The sequence below is a fragment of the Sinocyclocheilus grahami genome, unplaced genomic scaffold, assembly GCF_001515645.1.
Source record: "Sinocyclocheilus grahami isolate Dianchi unplaced genomic scaffold, SAMN03320097.WGS_v1.1 scaffold525.1, whole genome shotgun sequence".
Classification (NCBI taxonomy): domain Eukaryota; kingdom Metazoa; phylum Chordata; class Actinopteri; order Cypriniformes; family Cyprinidae; genus Sinocyclocheilus; species Sinocyclocheilus grahami.
Genome location: NW_015505704.1, coordinates 251,925 through 273,626, shown reverse-complemented (window position 1 = coordinate 273,626; position 21,702 = coordinate 251,925). Strand labels below are relative to the sequence as shown.

General features: G+C 37.9%; 1 protein-coding gene across 10 annotated transcripts in view; it reads left to right on the top strand.

The window, feature by feature from the left end:
• The window catches only part of LOC107555108 (pre-B-cell leukemia transcription factor 3-like), a 104,916-nt gene extending 87,547 nt beyond the window's left edge, over nucleotides 1-17,369 (top strand). For 4 of the 10 annotated variants that reach the window (XM_016237799.1, XM_016237797.1, XM_016237800.1 and 1 more), the window contains exons 5-11: nucleotides 1,111-1,246; nucleotides 2,663-2,692; nucleotides 5,983-6,148; nucleotides 6,717-6,794; nucleotides 7,211-7,323; nucleotides 8,293-8,382; nucleotides 15,742-17,369. In XM_016237799.1, coding sequence (XP_016093285.1) covers nucleotides 1,111-1,246; nucleotides 2,663-2,692; nucleotides 5,983-6,148; nucleotides 6,717-6,794; nucleotides 7,211-7,323; nucleotides 8,293-8,382; nucleotides 15,742-15,834 — 706 coding nt within the window. In that variant the 3' untranslated portion in view covers nucleotides 15,835-17,369. The remainder of the gene's footprint in view (nucleotides 1-1,110; nucleotides 1,247-2,662; nucleotides 2,693-5,982; nucleotides 6,149-6,716; nucleotides 6,795-7,210; nucleotides 7,324-8,292; nucleotides 8,383-15,741) is intronic. The other 6 variants (XM_016237801.1, XM_016237804.1, XM_016237805.1 and 3 more) reach the window with 4 other exon arrangements.
• Nucleotides 17,370-21,702: the final 4,333 nt, after the last annotated feature.

Below are 21,702 nucleotides of genomic sequence, written 5' to 3'. Positions count from 1 at the left end.
CCATGTTTGCCGTGAACATATTGTTTAAAACGAGTACAAAAGATTCATTATTTAAATTTACAGTAATGGCTTAGAAAAGTGAAGTTTTTCTGCAGATGCCACTTGGTTTGATATTTTATCTATACAGTGGAATTCAGATGATTTTAAGTGTGACTAAGTGTGTTAAAATACTTTTTGGTGCCATTGTTACTTGAATTGGGAACTGTTTTTAGCTACATTTCGAGTTCATTTGACCTTTAATCTGCACAGTCAGGGTTTAGGCTTAGCCACTGATGGTATGACACCTGTTATCAGCCGACCACAATGATGCATTCATTATTATTCAGCCATTAGTGGTTAAGATGTGTTGCCAAGAGCAGAGTTTTAGAGCCTAGAGGCCATCCACGGAGCGCAGTCATACTAAGCACCTGAAAGCTGTTAAGCGTTTTATAGAGTGGAAATGAAGTCATTTGCGTTTGGTGGGTAGGAGGTCATCAGCAGGTGGTCCAGATTACTGTAATCACAAACAGTTGGAAGAGGAGATCTGGAGAGGTGTAGAGGGGAGAGAAATGATGCAGTGAACATGAGAAAAGAGCGGATGAGGTCTCGAGGAGAACGCTCAATTGAAGCGGAAGCACAATCGTTTGGCCGACCAATCGTGTGAAAGGCATTAAACAAGGCGAGAGAAAGAAGCCAGCGCTTAACCGTGGCGGGGTGGGCAGCAGTGAGTGGCGGTAAGTGCAACTCCATCAGGCCCTGCCCCAGTACTTGAGAACAGTGTTCAGCTGGCCATAGCCTGATTTTCCTAATGTCCCAAGATACAGCTCTGACTGGGAATGCTTGAGCACCTCTAAACGCCCCCATCAGAGTGAAAGAAAGCACGATGGAGGGAGAAAGAGAGAAGGAAAGCTCGTTGCTCTAAACACTGAACATTTCACGCTTCGCTTAGAGCTCAACCGATAACGTAACATCGTCCAGTTGTGTGTCTACATATGTATTCTGATAATAGCCTTCCCGACTTCATTTCCTGCCAGCAGCTTCATTATGAGTTTGGCCATCACACATGGTTTTATTTGAGTTTCTCTAATTGCCTTCCTCCTCTTGTTTTTCCCCCTGCTTGTCCAACGGCAGACGGAAACGGCGGAACTTCAGCAAGCAGGCGACTGAAATTCTGAACGAGTATTTTTACTCGCATCTTAGTAACCCTTACCCCAGCGAAGAGGCCAAAGAGGAGCTGGCTAAGAAGTGCAGCATAACAGTATCCCAGGTGAGACCACACCACCCATCCATGTTCCACACGTCCCGTTTGTTGGATAGTCTGGAAAGAATGACCGACAACAGGTCAAATTCTGAAGACTTAAAGTCCCCATGCCCAGGGTTTAATTAGGTAAATCCAATGCCATCCCTGCTCTGTCCCATTTAAAATGGTATTCTTAGCTAATTTAAGCTAGTCTTGTTTCAGCTGGTCTAACTCTGGGATCTTCAACCCTGCTCCTGGACTCACACTGTCCTTCAGAGTTTAGTTCCAACCTGCTCCAACACCCTTGCCTCAAATTTTCAAATGATCCTTAAGACCTTTATTAGATGGTTCTGGTGTGTTTGATTAAGGTTGGAGCTAAACTCTGCAGAACAGGGGTCGCCGGAAGCAGAGTTTGAAGACCCCTGGTCTAGCTGGTTTAAATGGTTGGCCAGTTGGTCCCCTAGCCTGATCAGCTTAAAAGTGGCCAAGAACCATCTAAAACCAGACAACAGACAAACCTGAGAGGCTTTAAGACCATCAAACCATATTAGACTGGTTTAGGCAATTTTTTCAGCAAGGTATCATAATCTAGGCTAACGGTGGCTAATTGGCTATGCTACATCACACAAAGGCTCTGTCTCAAATGGTGCATCTAATGTGGAATTGGGGTGGACATGACCTTCTCTTGTATGATGTCTAGCTTGTCATTTTAGGTTTCCAAACCTTCCCAAGCACCCCATTTGAAGATGCTATGCATCCTCGAATGTTACCCAGTAGTCCATGTGGCAAAGTATAGACTCTGAAGAGGATTGCGAAGGCTGAGGGTGCCATTTGGGACAGGGCCAAGCTTGATCACACCAGAAAGACTCTCCAGCGCACTGTCTCTCATTGTCCTCTTCTTTCCTCTCGTCACTGTCTAGCATGCATACCTGTTTGCTCTAACACATTAGTCTGATACTTCCACTGAGCTGAGTCTCAAGCAGGGCCTGAAGACAGAATGTACCCTGTTGTGGATGGATGCCACAGTTTGTGGTGATCTGTGTCAGTCATTGTGTTTTAGAGTAAATGTGTGTGCGCATGTGAATGTATGTGTGTCAGAGAGAAAGAAGAGGGACTTTATTTTAATCAAATAGTATGATTCATTATCGCAAGGAATTTAAAAGTATCACAGTGTTTTCCCACTCTAATAACTAAATTCAAAATCCACCTGAAGGCAAGAATACCCACCCACACCCATCTCCCCACAGACAAAACTCTTTTATTTTATTTTATTTTTCAAACGGTCACAGAGGTTGTTAAGGAAAATGTTTACTATTAACCTATTGGTCTTAGAGCATATCTGCATACTCTGTGATGTAATAAATGTGTTTTCTCTGTGGGGAGGGGCTTATGGAGGGTTGTTCAGAGTCAGATCCTGTAAAAGCCATTCTTTTTTGCCTTCAGGGGGTGGGAACCACCATCACAGTGGCACAGGTATGTCATGACTTCTCCTGCTCCACTTTTCTTGTGCCATTTGTTTTTCTTTGTTGATTTTCCTTTATTCTGTCACCCCTTTATGTGTGTTCACTTATACCTTAGAACATGTTAAGACATACTCAGCACTCTTTTCCCCAAACGTCTACCTTTCCTGCACTTAGTGACAACAAATCTGCACAATTAATCAAGTGTCAAATGGGAGTGATATATTTGGAGTGCTTAGTAATCAAACCAAGTATCAAGACAGTATTCATGTTGTAAGACTTCTGCTGTAATATACATATATACACCCCCTCCACTCTTCCATAGATAATTTCACTCAATTGTCAAACCGCTAAAAGTATGTGTCCCTTATGATTGTGTTATGTCTTGTCATTACACATTTGGACATGCCTGTGATAGATATTTACCCCACATTGTATTTAATCAGTGTGTTCTGTATATGTTCAGAAACTATTTTTTATTTGGAAATAACTTTCATTAAATTCATTTGTATGTTGTAATATTTTGTTTTGTAGGGAAATGGTTGCAATGGGGTTAAAATGCAGTTTAGCAAAGTTTTATTAATTTCTACCGGTTTTATTTATTTACATTTCTAAGGTAGCAAGTTTTTTTTCACTCTTATTGTAACAGTTTCTAGCACATGTAGATCCCAGTGGTTGCCTGCGTTGCCATTTTTCCTGTATCTGAGACAGGTGCTGATTAGAAGTGATGTGTGGTGTTAATGGTATTGTTGATGAAATTTGGTCACCTTTATCAGGCACCACTTCACTCAGTGCACAGAATCAACCTCATTATCTGAGCACAATCTCTGTGCATGCGTGATGCTCTGTCTTCTAAATGCAGCACACAAGGTCACATGATGCTTTTTTTGGGGAGAGAGTTTTCATAACCACTGTGATTTTAAGCATTGTAGTGGGGTTATTGTGCACCCTGCAAATGAGTGGGCACAAATTGTGGTGCCCATCACCCAATTAAATGCGGTTCTTCCGCTTCGATCTTCCTGCGGTTCAAACGAGTGACACTTATCAATATTTCAGCTCATTATATATGTAGCAGAGCTCTGCCTCAGGTTAATGTGTTAACTATTAATGCAGACCGCTTCATTATTGATAATATCAGCAGCCCTGGCTACTGCAACCGCCCATGACTGGGAATGTATGTGTGTGTGTGTGTGTGTGTGTGTGTGTGTGTGTGTGTGTGTGATGAAGTCTGAGTCTCCATTTAAGCTCAACTCTCAGCAAGAGAAGCAGTATAAATCGGGAGGTATTGAGACCTGAGTAAGATCATCCATCCCATTTCAGTGACACTAGCGGCGTATTGACCCAAGCTTGGGGAGGGAGTAGTGGGGAATTATTTACTACACCCACACAGGCTTCCTCTCCATTGGTTTAAAGCAAACAAACCAGGTATTAGGTTCCAGCATAGAAGTCTACTGGGTCTCTAGTCTGTTCTCGCATACATATGATACCCAAATGCATGAGGTAGATTTGTTTTAAAATTTTAGTATTTAAAAATATTTGTCAACTTAAATTCAGTGTGGTATAACCAACATGCAGGAAGTCATTTAGTTTTCATAGGACAACAAAATCATAAAACATGAAATTATATCACAGAATTAGGCCCAGTGTGTGTGTGTGTGTGTGTGTGTGTGTTTTTAATAGCAAGGCAAGGTCGGTACAGGTCAAATGGAGTAAACCCCAGAATACTTATTATAATTATATAGTATTCAAACATTTATGATATTTGTTTAAAAAAAAGTTTTACTTTAAACCTAATCAAATAATGTTCATGAACACTTATGATGGTTATACCCCTTACATTCATTGTTGCATTCAATACTTTTTGTACACATTTTTTTTAAGATTTCCTATTTTCATCATCTTTATCTTTCATCCTTATTTGTCATTGACTCATACAGCCATTGAGCAATCATTTAAATTAATTATATGTTGTAAACATGTTTTTGTTTTGTTAAAATATGAAACATTAGGGTTAGAAACAGCTAAGTTTAAGGTATTTAATCTATAGAGGGAGGTTAGCTTAGAGACTCTGTGTGCCTCTTTTCCATGGCCTTAAACTGCTTCATAAGCAGGTTAAGTAAAAAGGATGATGGCTAGTGCTTTCATTGCTTCCAATTAAACCTTGCTTGTTAGTTTAACCTCTAGGTAAACCCATCAAACAATTGATGTTAAGGCAAAAGACTGCCAACGGTGGTGGCTTCAGCCGAATGGTCATTAATTTTAATTGCCTAGATATTAAAGATTTAGAAGCGCAGAGGCATGGTGGGGGTAGAAATGATCTGATGTCATGTAAATTCAGCCGCTGTAGCGTAGTGTGGCTCGGGCTGCTGGAGATATTAAAATGGAAGCAGAGAGGTGGAAATTAAATAAAGCATCATTAAGGGGCTGAGGCTCTCTGGTCCTCCAGTCCAGCTAGAGCTGGAATACAGCAGGAGAGATCGCCACAGCGACAGGCCACTGTAATTTATAGGGCTATTAAGAAACAACCCTTAATCTCTTTATTATTCCACAATTATGCAGTGCTAGCATTTGCACATCTACCACGCCCCATGTGACCCAGATCTTATTGTTTCCTGGCTGCTGTTTTTAGTAAAATTAGCATTATTGTAATTATTAATGTATTGCGTTAAGGGCTGCTTTTAGGTGTACTATCTGAGTTGTGGTTATTATTATGTCTATTATTTGTCTTAAGGCAGGAGCACAAAAGTGGTTTTATGCAAAATAAAATAACATTAGTGTTATTAAAATACATAAAACATCCAAGTTACCTTTAAAGAAAGGTAGTGAAAGTAAAATCTAAAGATAGTGTTTTGTTAAAACTCTTATTTAGAATGTGTCCATTTATTAAATGGGGCCAGGGACCAGAACAAACACTTTTTTAGCAAGATCTCTGTTAGCCTTACAAAGAAATATACAACCTTCACATTTGGCACTAGCTACCTGATCCCATAAGCACAACACTGATCCAAATTTTGCCACAAGACGAGCAGCCCCTTGTGTGTTGGTTTTGTCTAGAGACAAACAGAGAGCATGTCACGCCTCTCTCCGCAATAACGCACAAGCCCTGTCTGATAATCACTTAATTAGTCTGCATGCCCAGCGGATATTACTGTGGGAGGCTGGGGACTGTGGACTTGATGGACCCAAACATGACATCTTGAAACAATCACTCTGCTCAGTGCACAGTGCCTTGTCTGCATTGACGTCTGACACCCCCTCCTCTTTTTTTCCCCCTCTTTCCTTTTCTTTCCATCTCTCCCTCAGGTATCCAACTGGTTCGGCAACAAGAGGATCCGCTACAAAAAAAACATTGGCAAGTTCCAAGAGGAGGCCAACCTGTATGCCGCTAAGACAGCCGTGACTGCCGCGCACGCAGTAGCTGCCGCCGTCCAGAATAGTCAGACCAACTCACCCACCACACCCAACTCCGGTAAGCTTGCACTGATCCCGGAAGAGCCCCCAAAAACCAACCAGCCATCCCCTATCCCAGCTTGGTCCCTTCTGAACCTCTGCTCCCTCTGGCATGCCGGTTGGCTGCTGTGACAGTGAGAGATCCCAGACTAGGGGATGATCCTCACTCTCCTGCCTCTGAGACTATACATGCTGAACGAGACAAACAAAGTCAAGCAGAAACTGTGTGAGCGGGTTGCACATGCTGAACATGTTTGTAGATTTGAGGGGTGGGAGGGTGTTGGTGGTGGTAGGGGTAAAGGAGATAATCCTCACCCACTGTCCTGCCTTTCTATCCATGAATATGTGACAGTGTTAACCCACTGTGAATTAATGGAAATCTCTTGCTCGGAGCATGTTACACTCTTGAAGAAATGTGTAGTATGAAATAATAATGAATATTTGATTAGTAGAATGACAGTGTCTACCTTAAATTGATGCTCTTCAGACATAATAAGCAGAAGATTTGACTGTGATAAAGACATGGCTTAGACCCTGAGGAGTTGTGGGTAAGCAATTTTAAGGGGTCCCCTTTTTCTTGCACCCAGGATTCCAGATGAAAGATGAAGAATTTCAGCTGGACTCTGCAGAGAACAAAAACACTCTATTAACCAACATGTTCACTGGTACTGGCCTTTTCCATAAGCTTCTTATTGTCCTTGTCATTAGCATATAATTCCCTTTATGAACTAGTCCACTAGAGTAGGAATAGGTGTGAACCCCTGTGGAAAACTTCTAACTCCATACACCATCTTTGTCCTTTTTTGTGATCCCCCCCCCCCCTTTTTTGGAATTTTTGGTGACCCCCACGTGCCCTTCTGGAGATGTAATGCAACCAAGCCATCATCCCCATTCCTATCCTTTCATTTCTTCCTTATTTTTCTTATTTTGCTCTTTTTGTTGCTTGCTTTCTGAGCATCACTTCCTAGTGTGGCGTGTGGTGCTCGTATGTCCTCGCACACATTGCGTGTATGTGTGAGTCTGTGATAGCCTCTCTTTCTCATCCTCTCGTTATTCAGCTCCTTACATCTTTCCTTTCTAGGTTCGTCAGGTTCTTTTAACCTCCTAAACTCGGGGGACATGTTCATGAGCATGCAGAATCTGAATGGGGATTCTTACCAAAGGGCACAAGTCGGAGCCAATGTGCAGTCACAGGTAGGCGCTACGCACAGGAACTGGGGCTGTGAACCAGAGCAGACCTGTCAGCTAGCCTACCATCCACATTAGAAACTCAACTCCCTCCCCCTCAACATATAGACAGTGATACAGATTTGATCACCCCCTCAACAATTAGTTTCATTATAGTCATGAAAGATTAATGATGACTATAGTCTGGACATGGATGGATCCTTCACATTTCCAGTCTGGACCCCCAACTAAATAACCATATCACAGCCCATAAGAGGCCCGTCTGACTAGAGACTCATTGTTTACAGCATTATGCTAGTATATTGATCCTGGAGCAGACCCCATTTTGTAGTTGATGTTGTGAATGCATTTGGCTCTGACTTGAGCTCTTGGGTTAGTATTGGTTGTATGGTACTGTTCTTTCCTCCAAACCTCTATATCCTTTTCTGTCCCCTTTTCATCATGATTATCCCAATTTTCCATGTCCACATAAGCTAATTTCATCCTCATGTTAAAAGACACCATTTGAAGGAGAGAGACAAAGAGTTAATGTGTACTGAACATTTCTCAGATTCTCAATATCTGCTCATGGTCTGATAATGTGTTCTTACATACCGTATTCTCCTCCAACTGTTGTCATGTGTGAATATTGTTGTGTTTTGTAGTAAATTCTGAATGAAAACTATTCCATTCCTTCTTTCTATGATTTTGTGTTTAGAGCCTGGAAATTGAGTTACCATTGCCAGAAAGCAATAGAGAGGGGAAATGCATATGTTGTCCTAAATGTTGCATTAAACCACATATGCATCCCTAACTTCATTCAGCTGCATATTCCATTTTAGTATGATTCATTTAGTAAACCGCAAAGCCATCATTTTTTTGTATAAACACCATTGCCTTTGTCTGTTGTCACCATACATAACTGTGCTGATGTTTGCATGTGTTTCTGTAATGCAGAATGTTGACAAGCTTGACTTCCTGTTGTGTCCTCTGTAGGTGGATACCCTGCGCCATGTTATCAGTCAGACGGCAGGATACAATGATGCCCTGGGGGGGAATCCCATGTATAGTCCACATGGCTTGAATGTAAGTACAGTCTCAATCAACCATGACTGAATTGCCACTGAATTAAGCAATAATAAATATGCTACACTCATCCTAACATTATAGAGATAATGTATAACTCAAGCCTTTTTGAATGAAAATTGTTAAATACTACCATTAAAAAGTTTGAGGTCTGTAATATTTTTTCTTATGTTTTGAAAGAAACTCTCTTATGCTCACCAAGGCTACTTTTATTTGATCAAAATATAGTAATACTGTGAAATATTATTATAACTTAACTAATTACTAATTAAACATATTTCAAATGTAATTAATTCCTGTAGTAGCAAAGCTGAATTTTCAACAGCTATTACTCCAGTCTTCAGTGTCACATGACCTTTCAGAAATCATTCTAATGTGCTGAATTAATGCTCAAGAACTAAATTTTATCAATGTTGATTAATAACTTTGTGGAAACCATGACACTTTTTTATTACTCTTTGATAAATATAACGTTCAAAAGAACAACATTCTTAGACATTCTTACACTTTTAATCAATTTAATGCATTCTTGTTGAATAAATTTATAATTTTTTTGTTAAGAATATTTGCTTTATTTAACAAAATGGTGTGTCATTGGCACATAAACATCAACATTTTAGGTTGGCATTTACTAAGAAATTATGTTGTGAAAATCATTCATCAGTTGAAAAACATAAATCAGAAGGACCTGAGTCAGACAGCAAGAAACCACCATAAATCCAAACTCCACGACAAACAGAGTGATGATTCAGAAGATGACAGGAGTATCAATCCCATAATATGCATAAAGCGGAAAATATGACATTTTTTTAAAGCGGGAATAAATGCTTTGCTCAGTAAAAGTTTACGCGGCTCAAGTATTTGGGAGTGGTGTGAGAAAAATGAGATTCAGAAATATATTAAGTCAGTTTGTTGCCTGTGTAAACAGTTCCTATTACAGTAACCTATAACATGGTATGATGAAAAGGCTTTTACTAGCACATCTTGCCTCTGTTTGCCTGTTTTGCAATGCTTCAAAGAATTTGCAATATCCTTATCAACATGATGAAATATGAAAGTATGATTGCCTGCAGCCATCTGCAGGCATGAATTTTATCTTCCTTGATGAGGTTTGATGTGATTTTTTTTTCCCAGCCATACACTGCGTAATCTGAAACCATCAGAGTAAAGACTCACTTATTTGATGAGAGAGAGGGTGAGAGAAATACAGACTTATATCTTCCTTGAACTAAACACAGGTTTAGATGTTATAACTGTTACCTTGTTTATCGGGGAATTGTTTATAAAAACATAAACTTAGATGTAATAACCTTAAACATGAATCTAAAAATTCTGAATGACAAGACTCTTGCTGATGAGCTGATAAAATTGGAACATATACATTTATAGTTTATGAACAACAATTGAGCATTTTCTGGATTTGGAATATTATCAAATGAGCCAGTAAAATGTGTTTTAAAGATTATTACATATTCCTGATACAAAACAGCTTATTTATCGGTCCAAATGGTCCTTGTACATTATCAAAAAAGACAAATGAACTTTCCAAAGGCAAAACAAATCACTTTCTATTGAGAAACAGATGCAATCAGATGGAGGAATAATTTGCAGTGAGGTAATTAATAGAGCAGAGCTGTCATATGTGTACTTTCTGATAGCTCCATTTGCATGAATTAACTCTAGCAAAGCACACAACGATAAAAGTCATAAGTCAAAACGTATGCCCGATTTTTCACAGCAGTGGGGACCAAGCGTGTGGCTAATGCTGAGACGGCTGTGTGTCTGTGTGTGTGTGTCTGTGTTTGGAGGCCTCTGTGGCCTGTAGCTGTGCAGATGAAGTGTCAGCCTCTCGCAGGCTCAAACGCCACGCTTTCACACTCTCTTCAACCTGCTGACATAAAAAACAACCGGCGGCAATCGCGGATTTGGCAACACTGGTCCGCAAACTACGTTTCATATAACTCCTCCCCGAACTTCCCGTTGCCCTGTATCTTGGACTCTCATTGGCTGTAGGTCATCGCTGATGTGTTTTTCAGTCAGAACTCATTTCACACAGCGTGATTGTGAATCGCCGACAGCTCCAGATATTTAGCATGCCAAATATTTCATGGGCGTCAGCGACGTGTCGGCTATTCCCTCAGATCGCGTCTTTGAAACATTTTTACTCTTTTGATCAGTATAATGCAGGGGCGCCCAAACTCGGTCCTGGAGGGCCAGTGTCCTGCAGAGTTTAGCTCCAACTTGCCTCAACACACCTGCTGGTAAGTTTCTAGTATACCTTTAAGAGCTTGATTAGCTGGTTCAGGTGTGTTTAATTGGGGTTGGAGCTAAACTCTGCTGGACACCGGCCCTCCAGGACCGATTTTGGGCACCCCTGATATAATGCATCCTTGTTGAATAAAATTATTAATTTGGTGTTAAGAATTTGCTTTATTTAACAAAATTATGTGCCATGGGCACATAAACACCAAAATTTTATGTTAACATTTACTAAGAAATGATGTTGTGAAAATCTGTAATGTGCAAATACTAGTGTTGGACAACCATTCAAATGTTTAATCGCGATTAATCACATGATTTTTACGGTTAATCTCGATTAATCGCATTATGCACAAAATTCAATAATGAATTCAAAAGTAGTGTATTGCGCACTTTTTCCGTTTACAAGTACTGCAATATGAACAAAAGTGCAATAACATTTTGTTTGCAAACACTTTAAACAAATAAAGTGCTTTTCTCATGCAGTATTCCTTTTACATATCCTAGTAGCAGTTAAAATATTTCTTATAAATCTCAAATTAAGCCAGAGCGCGGTTCAGTTGAGCTTGGGCACGGTACGCATGTAGTGTGAGCACTAACCGTGCTGGAGTGCAGAACTTTTGATACTTGCAGCATGATTGCACCCCTCCTGTGACCCATGGTATGTCTACATGTGTATTCCGAGCCAATGAGCAACGGACTTTCATAATAATAATAAATAAATAAATAAATACACTGTGTTAATGCGCGATAAAATAAAATAAAGTATCACGATAATATCACATTAACCTGCCCAGCCCTAGCAAATACATATAGTTATTATAACATAAATCAGAAGGACCTGAGTCATAAGCAGGTCCCATCCCCAGCAAGGAATCACCATAAATCCAAACTCCACGACAAACAGAGTGATGATTCAAAGGATGACAGGAGTATCTGTCCCATAATATGCATAAAGTGGAAAATATGACAATTTTTTAAAGCGGGAATAAATGCTTTGCTCAGTAAAAGTTTACGCGGCTCAAGTATTTGGGAGTGGTGTGAGGAAAATGAAATTTAGAAATTCAGAAATATTAAGTCAGTTTGTTGCCTGTGTAAACAGTTCCTATTACAGTAACCTATAACATGGTAAGATGAAAAGGCTTTTAATAGCACGTCTTGCCTCTGTTTGCCTGTTTTGCAATGCTTCAAAGAATTTGCAATATCCTTATCAACATGATGAAATATGAAAGTATGATTGCCTGCAGCCGTCTGCAGGCATGAATTTTATCTTCCTTGATGAGGTTTGATATGATGTTTTTTTTTCCAACCATACACTGCGTACTATGAAACCATCAGAGTAAAGACTCATTTATTTGATGAGAGAGAGAGAGGGTGAGAGAAATACAGACATATATCTTCCTTGAGCTGAACACAGGTTTAGATCTTATATCTGTTACCTTGCTTGTCGAGGAATTATTTATAAAAACATTTAGCTTTAAACATTAATCTAAAAAAAACCTGCTGAATGAAAAGACTCTGGTTGGTGAGTAAAACAGGAACAGTTTTACAGTTAAACAGTTAAAAATAGGAACATGTACATTTATAGTTTATGAAAGACAATTGAGCATTTTCTGGATTTGTGATATCAAATGGGCCAGTAAAATGTGTTTTAAGGATTATTACATATTCCTGATACAAAACAGCTTATTTATCAGTCCAAATGGTCCTTGTACATTATCAAAAAAGACAAATGAACTTTCCAAAGGCAAAACAAATCACTTTCTATTGAGAAACAGATGCAATCAGATGGAGGAATAATTTGCAGTGAGGTAATTAATAGAGCAGAGCTGTCATATGTGTACTTTCTGATAGCTCCATTTGCATGAATTAACTCTAGCAAAGCACACAACGATAAAAGTCATAAGTCAAAACGTATGCCCGATTTTTCACAGCAGTGGGGACCAAGCGTGTGGCTAATGCTGAGACGGCTGTGTGTCTGTGTGTGTGTGTCTGTGTTTGGAGGCCTCTGTGGCCTGTAGCTGTGCAGATGAAGTGTCAGCCTCTCGCAGGCTCAAACGCCACACTTTCACACTCTCTCACTCTGGTCCACTGCTCAAGTTAGAACTCCCTCTATCATTACAATGTGTGTGTGTGTGTGTGTCCCTATTTAACCATATTTTGGGGACAAATGTGTACCCAAAAGTGAGCTAAACCTGACAAAATCTCCAAAAACCTTACTTTGGGGACGTCCTCATTTGTAAAACTGGTATAAAAATAAAGTAAACAAAGTTTTTTTTTAAATTGTAAAAATGCAGAATGTTTCCTGTAAGTGGTAGGTTTAGGTGTAGGGTTGGTGTAGGGCGATAGAATATACAGTTTGTACAGTATAAAAACCATTACGCCTATGGAATGTTCCCATTTAGATAGCTAAGTAAACGTATGTGTGTGTATGTGTGTGTGTGTGTCAGGCTGAATGCGAGTGATCCATGTCATCAGGGTACAGAAGACTTCCTCATAACGCTCGCGTTTCAGCATCAGTCCAGACATTGTGGCTGGAGGAGACTAGCACAATCTATTTATTGACCTGTTCCAGGAACTCTAAATCAGCAAAATGCTAATTCCACCACTGAACAGTCCCCGTTCACACACACACACATGCACAGGCACAAACATCTCCCCATGATTTTTATATAGAAACATAGACAGATTGCTTTGATAACCAAACACCTCATTAGCAAATCAGCATACGGCAGTACTTCTCAACTAGTTTTGCTTCAAGATCCCGATTTTACATGAAGTGACAATTCCATCAAACATTCATTGTACAAAAAAAGTTAACTAAAATGTCATTAAATTAAACATAGTTATTTTATTATTAGTAGTAGTATTTACTTATTTAAGCCAATGATTCCATATTCATTATTATTATTATTATTATTATTATTATTATTATATTAATTTATTATATAAATAACGTTTGTTTGTTTGTTTGTTTGTTTGTTTATGAAGCCAGTGATTCACTATGTTCAATATTTATTGAAATCTGATTATTTATATATTTATTTATTTATTTATACCAATTATTGGCTGTTTATTATTATTATTAAAATTGTATTTAATGTATTATAATGTACTTATTATTAAGCCAGTGATTCGCCATATTTAACTTCATTGCAAGTTTAGCTCTTAATGTAGTGTTTTTTATTTTTTTTGCATAGTTTTGTTTGTGGTTTTTGAGAATGAGGGCAGGCTGGCATATTTCTAATTTGACAAACTTTTCAAATTAATTGCAAATTAAATACTGCAGTGTTTGATTGCATGCAATTATTTTGATACCAAATATTTTTTAAATAGTCACCAAAAATGTGTTTGTTTGTTTGTTTTTCTGCGGTTGATGACCCTTATCCATTTGTTGTGGTGATATGGAGAGTGAGGGATAGACTTACTGTAGGTGGGGGATTGAACTGAGGAAAGATATCCAGCTAAAGCTATTCTCCAATGAGAGCCGGGAGATTGAGTCGGGAGCACTGAGGCGAGCAGGGTGGAGGAAAGGCCTGCACCGTCACTTCCACTCAGCATCCTTCCAGCATCCCCCTCCCCGTCCCGGCCTCCCTCCCCTTGACTGACATCAAAATATGGAGCGACAAGCTGTCGGCCCACCACTGAAATCTGATTAGACATTGATTTCAGCAATCGTTCCCATTGGCCACAACGTTTATGCAAATTTGTTTTCTGAGAGCGAGGGAAGCAGGGACCGAGAGAGGGAGGTTTAGCGTGGCAAGCCGATGTGGGTTTAGCATGGCAAGATGGCCGTCGGCATGTCAGACAGTAGATCAGAGGAGACACTCTCTCTTATTAATTTCTTAATGCATTAGTATGCATATGTATGCATGCTTCACTCACATGTACATACCAGGATTTGGACACACACTACTAGGAAATATTATCTGTATTATTTTAGAGAACAAAATTCTTTAAAATTCTATATTAAATATGAATATATAAATATTCATCTGATAAATATAATACATTATTATTATTATTATTAAATAAAAACATGTTTTTTTATGCAATTTATTATGCTGATTTGAAGCTTAGTTGTTATTGGTGCTCAGTTATTAATAATGTTATTAATAATATTAATGTTGAAAGGTTTTTGGTGCTTAATATTTTTGTGGAAACGGGGATATATATTTTTTTTTCAGGACTCTTTGATGAGTATAAAATTCATTGAGCAGCATTTATTTGAAATAAATATTTATTTGACATTTTTTAATACTTCTTTGTAACATTATAAATGTATTTACTGTCACTTTTGATTAATTTAATGCATCCTTTCTAAATAAAAATATTAAATTCTTAATTTCTTCTTTTTTCTTTTGTACTTTTGAATGGTTGTGTATCACAGTTTCCATAAAAATGTTAAGCACCAAGAAGTGTTTTCAACATTCATTAAATTATGGAGCATAAGCACAAAATAAAGAGCATAAGAGACTTCTAAAAAAAAAAAAACTTAATTATTCCAAACCTTTGCCCACCAGTGTTTGCATTTATAAAAGTGATTTTTTTATGCAATTTATTATGCTGATTTGAAGCTTAGTTGTTATTGGTGCTCAGTTATTAATAATGTTATTAATAATATTAATGTTGAAAGGTTTTTGGTGCTTAATATTTTTGTGGAAACGGGGATATATATTTTTTTTTCAGGACTCTTTGATGAGTATAAAATTCATTGAGCAGCATTTATTTGAAATAAATATTTATTTGACATTTTTTAATACTTCTTTGTAACATTATAAATGTATTTACTGTCACTTTTGATTAATTTAATGCATCCTTTCTAAATAAAAATATTAAATTCTTAATTTCTTCTTTTTTCTTTTGTACTTTTGAATGGTTGTGTATCACAGTTTCCATAAAAATGTTAAGCACCAAGAAGTGTTTTCAACATTCATTAAATTATGGAGCATAAGCACAAAATAAAGAGCATAAGAGACTTCTAAAAAAAAAAAAACTTAATTATTCCAAACCTTTGCCCACCAGTGTTTGCATTTATAAAAGTGATTTTTTTTTTTCATGGTGAAATTAATTACATTTATTTTCCTGTTTTGTTTTCAGGGTAATGGGGGATGGCAGGATGCTACGACTCCATCCTCTGTGATCTCCCCTATAGAAGGCCCTGGTAGTGTGCACTCTGATACCTCGAACTGATCTCCTCATTGACATGGCCCCTTCCCAAGCTGTGGACAACCAATCACAGAATTGCAAAACCACAGACTGACCAATCAGAGACACAGAATAAACTCTCATCGCTAATCCAGAAACATGCTCATGGAATCATCCACAGTACTCTTCCACAGTGTTTTGGAAGCTGGATATTTCTTAGCCGTAACATCAGTCCACTGAACAATCTCTCCTCCAGTCATATTAAACCATTATGTTTAGTTTCTTTTATCATTTGAAGTGTACAAACTCAAAATGTATGTGAGTTATAATATTGAGTTTATTTACCGGTCATAACCCCTCTCCATTGTTCTAACCAACTGTCGGCAAAGCGTTAGTGCAGGAATACATCTGATACTTACAAAAGTATATTCATATGATGCTAACCGATGCATTTGGGGAATTCATTGCTGATATTTTTTTTAGTTTTATTAATATCACACATAGCAATGACTTAAACAAGACCACCTATGGAAGGCAATCCACTCCATTTTGGGGGGTGATTTTTTCAAATACCTGGCAATTAATGTATTTTTAAAAAAACACAAAACGTAATCAATATTCAGTCCACTATGATTAATGAAGGAAGTGTAGAAGATGTGAAAAGGAAATGTGGGTCATCTTGTTGGACGCTCTTCTGGCAATTTTCCATTCAAAAATGTTCTTGTATATGACATAACTTGAGAGTATTTATACATCTCACAAATAAATACTCGGCTTTATTACCTCATTGAAACTCATAGAAAACCAATAGATTTAAAACATTTCTTTAGCTTATAGTGCTCTCACTGACTACCTCTCAACAAAAATCACCACCACCACCGTCTTTGTCTTTTACTTTCTGTCATTCTTTTTTAATCTTTTTAAAATACTTTTTTTTTTACTTTTGTTAGATTCGGTTTCATCTTGTAAGAAATGTTCTCTCTCTGTCTCTCTCTCACTCTTTATGTAATCTAATGTATATTTTAACCTTCTAAGAAAACTAAGTTGCTTTGTTGCAACTTTTAAAAAGAAAAAAAAGTAACCATGATATTAATAATATGAATAACACTGAGAGTATGGAGAGTACAGTGGCTGGTGGAGGGGAATTTTGTGCTGGAACAGGGAGGGGGAACTACGATCATTAAATTAACACCAAACAGTAAAACTGTTGTAAATACTGAAGAACATTTTGAATGTTGCTCATCTTGTTACTAATTCATGCAAAAAAAGAAATAAAAAATTAATAAACAAAAACCATGATAAAAAAAAGAAAACCTGTAATGTATAGAGGTTTCAGTATTCAGAATTGTACATTTCAAAACCCTGTGTGACAGGGTTCCAACTTTCTTTCTCTTTTTTTTTGTATCGTATGTGATTCTGAAACTGATAAAAAAAAAAGTCATACAAAATTTATTTGTGGCAGTGGTTCTAATGTATTAAAGATGTTTCGTGTTTCTTTCTAACCAGACTACACCCTGGACTGAAAAGTCTTCCTTGTGGTAGTTATGTGTAATTTCAAACATGAATAAACTGTTTTCCTTTCATGACATACTGTTTTGATATTGCCTTCTTTGTTTTAGGTGCACTTGAGGTGATTATAATAAGAATAAAAATAATAATATACTGATTTAAATAAATGTAAACTGATTAAACATTACATTTAATTACTTTAGTTTAAGCACACGCATATTGATGACTAGTTGTATTATTATGAGAACTACTGTACTTCTGTTATACACTCTTAAAAATAAAGGTGTTTCACGATGCCATAGAAGAGCCTTTTTGTCTAATTGGTTCCATAAAGAAGCTTTAACATCTGGAGAACCTTTCTGTTTCACAAAAGGTTCTTTGTGGTGAAAGAAGGTTCTTCAGATTATAAAAAGGTAAGAAAGAGATGGTTCTTTAAAGAACCTTTGACTGAAAGGTTCTTTGTGGAACCAAAAATGGTTCTTCTATAGCATCGCTGTGAAGAACCTTTTAAGCACCTTTATTTTTAAGAGTGTATGCATGTACATGGGTCCATGCACATATCGAAACCAGAGTCTTGTTCATTTGCATGAATACCTCTTCATGCCAATTTCAACAAAGTGAGAGATTTATTCTCCTCCAGCGCGCATATATCAAATCAAGCACAAAGCCGAACTAAACACAACACCCCATTTTGCTAACACGCAAGTGCTTGTGTCAAGTTACTTAGACAATCATACGCCAATTTCTTAAATGCATTAGTACACGTCTATGCAAACCACACATGCGCATGACAGAGCTTCTAAGAAGAATTGACAGTCCCCTCATAGAAAGCATGCTTCCCCCCGCAGGCTTGTTCTCTGTCAAAGCGAAAGAGAGGGATTTTAGCATAGTGAGGGCTGCTGGGGCCAAATGAATTATTTGGTTTGATAGGGATCCATGGAACAGCTTGTGAGAAGCTATTCCATGTGGCATGGCGACATGTGACAAGATTGCATTAATAGTACTAATTGTTGCCTGAGCCCTTTGACAAATGCAACTAAATTAATAGCTTTCTTTAATTGGCCTGTTTGTGAATTTGCACTCCGGCCCAAATCCCAGATTTTATTTTTTAAATAAACAAGGTGGACTCATTGTCTGAAGATCACATCCTAAGCTTCCTATAAGAGTCTGGCAATGTAGAGAACTGATACAGGCAAGCTCTATTCAAAACACAAGGAAAAATGCTCAAAAATGGAACATATGCAGCGTAATTTAAGAATAATTAATAATAGCAAGAGTTCAGTTGGATAGTATTGAGGCCTAGAAGTTGGTACGCATTTTATAGTTTATGCAGTCAACGAATTGTAGAATTCTGTTAACAACAATGAATTGAAAAAGTTCATGAACTAATAAACTAAACAACATTTGGTAACACTTTACTTGAAGGGGTGTGCATAAGACTGACATGACACCTTCATAATCATGACATGACACATGTCATGAATATGAAGGAGGTTTTATGCATGTTTATGACAACTGTCATTAAGTGTGATTCGCTCAGTTATGTCATTTTTAATGCAAATATGATGTTATTTGACCTAACCCTGCCCCTACCCTTACCCCTAACCATAGCCCATAACAAAGACATCTCAAACAATGTCATCTTTGCATTAGAAATTACATAACCGAGTGAATGACACTTAATGACAGTTGTCATAAACATGCATAAAAAACCTTCATATTCATGACATGTGTCATGTCATGATTATGTAGGTGTCATGTCATGATTATGTAGGTGTCATGTCATGATTATGAAGGTGTCATGTCAGTCTTATGCACACCCCTTCAAGTAAAGTGTAACCCAACATTTCCGTAGACGGTTAAACCACCTTATATTTAAAGTGCGGGAATGGATAATTTTTTCTTGACTGTGCAAGACTTCCAGTGTCATCCACTTCTAGTTATTTTAAACTGGTATTTGTTACATGTTTTTAATTTATTATCATAATCATATATTGCACTGTTCTTCTTCTAGTTATATAATTATAGTGGCTAATGATTCGTAAATTGAGAACACATGAGAATACAGATTATTATGGCATTTCAAGGTTGTCAGTTGATTAAAACAATGAATCATTTTCTCATAAATTATATTAACATGAATTATATTGAACCTGCCGAAATGTTCCTATAAATATATTTTTCTTTCCAAGTGTGCATTCTGAATAAAAAAAATACTTCCCTACTTTGACTGATAAACGGGATTTGCTTGTGTTTTGGTGTTTTTATTCCAGTCTAAAATAGTTGTATGAATGCCATACCCACCTTTAACAATGTCAAACATATTTAACTACTCTTAAACAGTAACATTGATTGCCAATGAAGAATTACTGAGGCTTGTGAATGAAACATTTAATACAAATAAATACTGTACATAGCTCTGATCTTATTGATCAGGTCTCGCTATCACTGCAGCATTTCGGACACAGTGACTAGTTTAGAGCACTGACTCTTTAATTTCATATGTTTACCAGTCACTGCTTTCTCAGATCGGCTTGGGTTTGATTAAAACGTCATGTTCTTTTGAGTTTGAACAATTCTGTACACAGTAATCATCAGAATATATCGTCTACTATCCGTGAAAATGTACAGATTTGTAAATCTTCTTGCGGACATTATAAGTGGCATTTAACTAACTAGGTGACTACGGCACATTGAAAATATACATAAACGAAAACGTCCCAGGTTACGTATGTAACCATGGTTCCCTGAGGGAACGAGACGCTGCGTCTATGCCTGATCCACCACTTAGCCTAAGCTTCTCTGGCCACAGGCCTCGGCCTCAGCACACCGCAGAGGAAATGTGTAAGAAGAGGGTGTCTTCCCACTGAATGGCCACCGAGAGGGGCGTGGTAGGCCGCAATGGCCGCCACGAAGCCCTCTAGGGTGGAGTGGGTCAACCCTGCGGATAAACAGGCCTGCAGGAACTCCAGAACTGTACCAAACGGGCAGTTAGCTGGGTCGGGCTGGCGGTCTCCGCAGAAATACAGTTTCCTCATAGAGGGAGCTCTGGATGGAGGATGGTCTCAACAACCTCGGTTGAGAGACCGGAAGTTATGAGTTGTGCCTCCTCAGAGGCCACACCCACAGCTCCTGGCGGGGGCGTGCCCTCCGCCTGTGAGAGGAGATCTCTCCTGACGGGAATCTCCCATAGAGCGCCATCGAGGAGAGAAATCAGGCCTGAGACCCAACTCGGCCCGGCCGGAACGGGAATACTAATATATATATATATATATATACATATATACATACATATATTGAAAATCAGCCCGTTCCTCAATCAAAGTGATCATATGACTTCATATGAAGGTATGATTCATGAGATGAGTGACATCAGGGTTGGTATAATGACTACATTTCAATCTATCAAGCAATCATATTGATTCAGATTAATTGAAATATAGAGTACAGATTGTATGAACCACTTTTATGCTATTGTTATTAAAAATAAATAAATAAAATAAATCAAAGCTTCTATCCCCATTCATAGCAGTCACATGGAACTAGTTCAATTCTTAAAATGTCGGAATGGAAAATTATGTAAATGACAGCATTTTCATTTTTTTTCTAGTTTCTGATGAGGTACTATTCAATGCTGATATAGTGTGAAACACATTCCTCTGGCCTTGGTTGTGTGTTTTTTTTCTGCCATTCACAGCATAAATCAAAGATTGCAAGACAAATAGTTTTGAAACACGTGCTAATGCCCATACGATTAACATGAAGTTCTCTTTTGAGAATCCAATTAAAACTTTTAAGCTCTGAAACCACCACGTTTTGTTTTCTTCACGCTTGTGTAAATAGCTGGACTAATTATCACATGCCACAGTCCTCCCTTCTCTAAACACAACATTTTCAACAAAACCCTTCAACAACAATCCATCCAGTATCTCTCACCTTCAACCTCGAGCTATATTACATGCTATAAGGCTGCAGATGGTGTGTGAGGGAGGAGAGGTAGTGTATATCGTTCATGGGGACTTATCTGTGAGTTTTGTCCAATGGCAGAGCTGTGAAGACTGCTGACAGTAGACAGGTGTTCTCTTTACCTCTCAAGACACGGTTGTCAGGCAGCATAGCAAAGCCTTTGTGCTCTTAAAGTGTAGTGACATCACAGACGCATCACTGAATCGGGCTTTTTCCCCTTTCTCTCAATTTTGCCCCATATTTGCACCTAGGAATAGTTGACCCAAAAATGAAAATTCTGTCATTATTTACTCACCCTCATGTTGTTCCAAACTTATACAGTATGCTGTTGTTTTTCTATGGTGCACACAAAAAAATAATATTAAATGAGAAATAGATAGATGATTACTAGATGACGATGGTGGCTTGATATATATATATACATATTATTATTTTTTT